The 6000-nt window shown below is 47.2% G+C and overlaps 1 protein-coding gene across 1 annotated transcript in view; it reads right to left on the bottom strand.

The window, feature by feature from the left end:
* LOC131882929 (hydroxyacid-oxoacid transhydrogenase, mitochondrial-like) overlaps window positions 1-957 on the bottom strand; it is a 4620-nt gene extending 3663 nt beyond the window's left edge. Inside the window, exons 1-2 of the mRNA XM_059230220.1 lie at window positions 760-957; window positions 571-667 (exon numbers count right to left, since the gene is read on the bottom strand). Of these exons, the coding sequence (XP_059086203.1) occupies window positions 571-667; window positions 760-809 (147 nt within the window). The 5' untranslated portion in view covers window positions 810-957. The remainder of the gene's footprint in view (window positions 1-570; window positions 668-759) is intronic.
* Window positions 958-6000: the final 5043 nt, after the last annotated feature.

Below are 6000 nucleotides of genomic sequence, written 5' to 3'. Positions count from 1 at the left end.
TTACGAAAATGATATTAGTCACATATTTTGTTCAATAATTACGCCAATAACTGACATTCAAAAATTTCAGCGGCAAAAGTTTAGGCCTTACTTGGCGGAAAAGGTTTGGTGATCACAAAAAGGTGGCGTTTCCTTGCTTTAGTGTCCTTGGTCAGACATATAGGATCTTGTCTTTGAGGTAAAAAAAGAGAGTAATGAAGTTTTAGCACAAATTTCCATACTAGAAAGATTAAGAAAGACTATGATGTTGTTATCACAAAGATTTCAAAATTGTGTGATCGCAATAAATATGCAATAATTTCAGTGATATTTGAAAAGCAATTGGCCAGGTATATCTTTAGATGAAACTGGGCAAACTTGAATGAGAATGACTGCAAAATCCATCACCGTTTCATATGTTATTGTCGTTGTTGCAACTGTCGATGAGCTAGTAGATGATGCTTTTGAGAAGCAGCAACCATGGAACACCTGTTGCTTCAACAGTAAATACTAGTTAATCAAAGGCTTTTGCATCTATACCTACAAATGGAATGCATTGGAACATGTTTTGGGATTAAAGACCGTTTCTACCTCGAAGGCGTATTCATTGGTGTTTGGTTGGGTGGAGAACCGATGAGGGCCCGTGATTATTGGAGAGAATGTTTGCGAATGAGCAGGACATCGACATCTAAAATAAAGGACAACAAACGCAAAGATGAAGGGAGATGAATGGCCCTGAGGCAATCTTTTACTGTTTTCATATGGATTATGAGTACTTACGATGAACCAACAGAGTGGATCAGATTGACAATTTGGCTCCTACTGGACATCGTTTTAAAACTTTGGAGGCTGTGAATTGTGTGGGGTGATTGCGTCAAAGCTTTGACCGTGACTGATTGAAGAGGGGGATCAAACTAGAACAAGGCGCCAATGTTTCCATGAAATGCTCTCAAAGGTCACTCTTTGCACTTTGTATGATGTTTGACTGCGCTCAATGTTCATCAATATCTATCCGCAACAACTCGACTAGTTTGATGGTGTTACAAGATTGAAACGAGGAGCATCCAGACTATGGTATCAACAGATTCAATTTTTCCAAGGACATTTATGCATTGACGTAAACAGTACCTGCAATTGATCAGTGGTTGAATTCCCAAGAATTGCATAAGTAAGTGGAGCTGGACAGTTTCATAGTCAGCACGTATTTCACAGGTGTTTTTGAACTCTTTTAGTAGCAACCTGAGACTAGTATTTTGATTAGTAAAATGCTTGATTTCTAAAGAAATAATGTTAAATCGAAATCAGTATTAATTCGAGACCCACTAAATACATGTTAAAAACTCGGTTCCTCCCAAAAAAGATATTTGAGATATCAAAAAGGTACGTTTATTCAAGATGGAGTCGGGAAGAGAAGTGGTAGAACGGGTATTGGAAAAAGGGAACTAGAAATAACAGTATTGGCATAGAGGGAGAGAGAGAGTTAATAGATAAGAGAAAGGATAGATGGCGTTACATAAGACTTATCATCTCCCCCCTAAAGATGGCATCATAGGACAGATTATTAATGTTTAAACCGAACTCTTTTCGATCGAAGGCGGGTTTCTCGAGGAAGGAAGGGTTCGTTCGCGCTCGGCTCAGGGTCACTATCTCTGTCGGGAGATGCCGTTTCCATGGGTACTGGTCGGAGATGAATTCGGTTCCGGATTGAAATCCGGCCATCGATTTCGACTTTGTAGGAGGAGCGATGATTTCGTCTTGGTTCTATGACCAAGCCCGACCGATTCCACTTTTTGGTGCGGGGATCCTGAACCAGAACTGTATCGTGAGGTTGAAGCGGTGGGAGAGGGATCGCGTGGTTATCGAATCGAACCTGAGTCTTCTCGCTTTCCTCCTCGCGGCGTTGAAGGGCTTGGGCCCAGACGTGGTCGGACAATCGATTGTAGTGGGCCGGATGGCCGGGAATGCGGGTGCGGAGGCCGCGACCGAAGAGCCATTGGGCGGGACTGAAACCGTCCGTCCGGGGCACGGTGCACACGTTGCGCCAGGCCAAAAGGGCTGGCCGGAAATTGCGCCAATTGTGGCCATGCTTTTGGAGCAAGGTCTTCATGGCTTTGACCGCGGATTCGGCGTGACCATTGGAAGCGGGGTGGTAGGCCGAGGAAAGTTCATGGTTGATGTGGGTGCGACGGCAGAATTCGGCAAAATCACCGCCGCGAAATTGAGGTCCCCCATCGGAGCGCAAGTGCTGGGGAATTCCATAATCCGCGAACCAGTCCTCCAAAATGTCGGTTATGGTCCGCGTGTCCAATCGAGAAAGGCGAGACACGCACGGCCAACCCGTAAATCGGTCCACCATGATCAAGTAATGCGCACCAGCGCTGTGAAACAAATCCACGGACACGGACTCAAATGGTCGGGTGGCGGTGGATTGGCGAAGAGGCTCGGGAGATTGGCTCGGGCGAAACTCCTGACATTGAGCGCATGCACTGATGACCTGTTCAATGTCATTGTTCATGCCCGGCCAAAAATACAGGCTACGAGCCAGAGCGCGGGTCCGACGAATGCCTTGGTGAGACTGATGTAAGTCGTGGAGAATGGTCGCACGAGATTGGATGGGCAGAATAATTCGACGGCCTTGAAGGATCAAAAGACCATAATCGTGATCTAGGGATAAGCTGTCCCACTGCTTGGTGAATAATTTGGCCGGATGAGATTGAGGCAAGTGTTTTGGTGATTTACCAGATAGAAGAGTGGCTATGACAGCCTGATAATTGACATCATTCTTGGCATTCAAGGCGATGGAATGAAGGGCTAAATCAGAGCCGGATTCCATTTGAACGGCGGATAGAAGAATGGAGTTATCGAATGTGGAAGGTGGGTCATCGTCCTGAGAATTATCGTCGAAAAGGGGATAACGTGAGAGCGTGTCGGCAATCCGATGATTCTTGCCTGGAATCCATTGTATGGTGAACGTGTATCCAGCCGTTTTCATCAAAATCCGTTAGAGACGTGGATTGTCTACGGCTGCCAGGTTTGATCCTTTGAAGATACCAAGCAATGGCCGATGATCCGTGATAACGGTGAAGTTCATGCCGGCCAGGTACATTCGACAGTGAATGATCGCCCATTGGATTGCCAGAGCTTCCAACTCGCACACGGCATATCGGGTTTCAGCCTCCTTCAGATATCTTGATCCGCACTGGATCAAGTTCGAATGACCGTCAGGACGGGTTTGAAGAAGGGCATACCCCAGACCTTTGAGGCGTGAAGCATCGGTAAGTAGGGAGGTCGGGAGGGTGGGATCAAAGTGAGCCAAGACTGGACCATTGGGATTGGTCAGAATTTCCTTCAGCGCTCGAAATGCCTCTTCATGCTCTGAAAGCCACTGAAATGACATCTCTTTCTTCAAGAGATTGCGAAGTGGCTGTGAGGCATGGGCCAAATCCGGAACGAAATGTCATAATTGATTGGCCAGACCTAAAAATGACCGAAGGTCTGTCAGGTTGGTGGGGGCTGGAAATTTGGAGATTGTGGCCACCTTGGATGGATCCGGACTGACACCATCCCGACTAATGATATAGCCAGCGAATTTGACAGACGATCCAACTTGGGCCTTAGCTTTGGAGAGGGTGATACTGTGGTCTGCACAGCGTTGAAGAACGGCCTTGGTTTTTTGAATAAGATCATCTTTGGATTCTCCACAGATAAGGATGTCATCGACAATTTTTCGGACACCAACCAGGCCGGAGAGGGCTCGATCTCCTCTGGCACAGAATTCGTCTCCAGACGCGTTTAATCCCATTGGGGCTCGACAATAACGGAAGCGCCCAAAAGGGGTGAGGAATTTGTGAGGTGCCGTGATTCCTTGTCGAGTTCGACCTGCCAATAGCCTTGACGGCGTCAAAAACCACAAACCATTTGGATGAGGGTGGAATGGATGTGATGATGTCTTTGGCCGTTGAAAATGGATGAATAGGCCTCTTCACATATTTTGTTGAGGCCTGTGAAATCCACAACAAGTCTTACGGAACCATTGGGCTTGGGAATAACTAGCGTGGGCTGACCCAAAGAGAAGGCTCGGGAGCCTCTTCCATGACACCAGAGGAAGTCATTGACTTCAAGTTCTTCCTTTGTCATCTCTTGGTAAGCAAAGGGAATGTTGCGAGCCACGTTCACATGAGTAGGCGTGATAGGAATGTCGTCTCGGAGATGGATGACCATGGGGTCGCCTTTCATGGGCTTAAGCACTTGGGAACAATCAAAAACTGATTGGAATTTTTCCATAAGCATATTGATGGCACCTCGATTTCTTTCCCACAGGGCTCCGAGGTGGTCGATCGAATTTGGACGGCCGAACCGTCAGATGGGTCGAGATCATTAGAATGAGCATCCTCGGGAAGTAACGGAAAGGTGTTGGCAGCATGCCAAGCTCGATCATCCCATGCCAAGAGAGTAAAAATTGGTTATGGAGATCTGGGTCACGTAAGTAGTCACGGACGCCTTGTACTTTCCCAGACGACTAATGATCAGATCAACAGCACCGTAACATCGCATTTTCGAATTGTTTGCAGCTCGAATGGAACGTGATCTCGAGGTGTCAATCACGATGCCATATAGTCCGGGCAAGATCAGCTGAGATCAATGACTCTGTTGCACCCGTGTCTGGCAAGATTCCATTGTAAAAGGTGTGCCACTTGGAGGAAGAACATGGAACATCGATGGTCGGGGTGGGACGAGCCTTGAACATGTTGACGCGGATGATGGAGGAAGTTGATGGGATTCGTGTTCTGGATAGACGATCCGGGATTTTAGATCTTCCACGCCAGATTTTACCGCCTTGACAAACAGACGCAAAGTGACCTGGTTTTTGGCACTTGCTGCATGTCTTGTTTAGAGCTGGACAATGCTCTCGGGAGTTTCCTCCACGGTGAGTGGTATTTCCACATCCTATGCATTTGCCTTGGAGAATATTAGAGATGGATCGATCACCCTCCTTGGAAGGTTTGGATTTAAATTGAGATTTTGATCGTTTGTAGGAGGATGTGGCTGCAATCATGGTTGGGGTTAGATCATTTGAAATTGATCTTTCCGCGGCCGTTGCAGACTCCCATGCCATTGCAGTTCGGTGGAGAAGATCACGAGAGGGGTCGGATTGACGAAGGAATTCTTCACGAAGTCGGCGGTCAGAAATCCCAGTGACCAATCGGAGAATATAGAGGTCGTCCTCTTCGATCGTGTCCAATTCAGCTTCCTGGCCCTCCAATTGTAAACGAAGATACCAGTCACTGAATTTTTCTCCAGGCTGCTGATCACACCGAAAGAAATTGTATCGGCGTGTTAGAAGCGGTATGTGTTGGACGAAAATTTCCCGTAACTCGGAAATACATCCCTGGCTCCCCAGGATCGGAGTGTCATCCTTGGTTTTGGTGGAAAGCATCTGCTGGAGTTTGAGTTCGAGGCAGGAATGGAGATAGCCTCGCTGTTCCGCAAGAGGGAAAGTGTCCATGTGGTTGGACGAGTAGAACAAGGTGAAACCTGTGTTCCATGAACGGAACTCTGCCAAAGTGCACGAAGATGAAAGTTTCTCCGGTTTTAGGGCAAGGTTGATCTTGGAGATGTTCTGGTGGTTCGAGCTTGATGAATCTGGTCGACTTGGCCGTGCCTGAGCACGAACAGAGGCGGAAGTTTTGAGAATGCGTTCCCGGAGCTTGGAAACATCCTTAGAGAATTTCGTGACATGAGAATCCTCTTTGGTGAAGGACTCACCATCCAAATGTCCGCTTGATGATGCCAGTACCTCTTCCAGAGTGTTCAGGGAGTCCTCGACTTTGGCAAAGAGGCCGTTAATCCTCTCTACCATGGAGATATCCCAATCAGATGCGTCCAACGAATCCACATCGGAAAGGAAGGAGTTGCAAGCGTTGAAATGCCGTGAGAAGACGCTCCTCCTTGAGATCAGTGATTGTTTAGCCGAGTCCATGATATAACGTACGATGAGTCGTGAGTGGTGGAATAATTGAA

The sequence above is a fragment of the Tigriopus californicus genome, chromosome 7 (genome assembly GCF_007210705.1).
Source record: "Tigriopus californicus strain San Diego chromosome 7, Tcal_SD_v2.1, whole genome shotgun sequence".
Lineage (NCBI taxonomy): Eukaryota > Metazoa > Arthropoda > Copepoda > Harpacticoida > Harpacticidae > Tigriopus > Tigriopus californicus.
The sequence above is the reverse complement of the archived record's forward strand: the minus strand, read 5'-3'. Positions and strand labels throughout refer to the sequence as shown.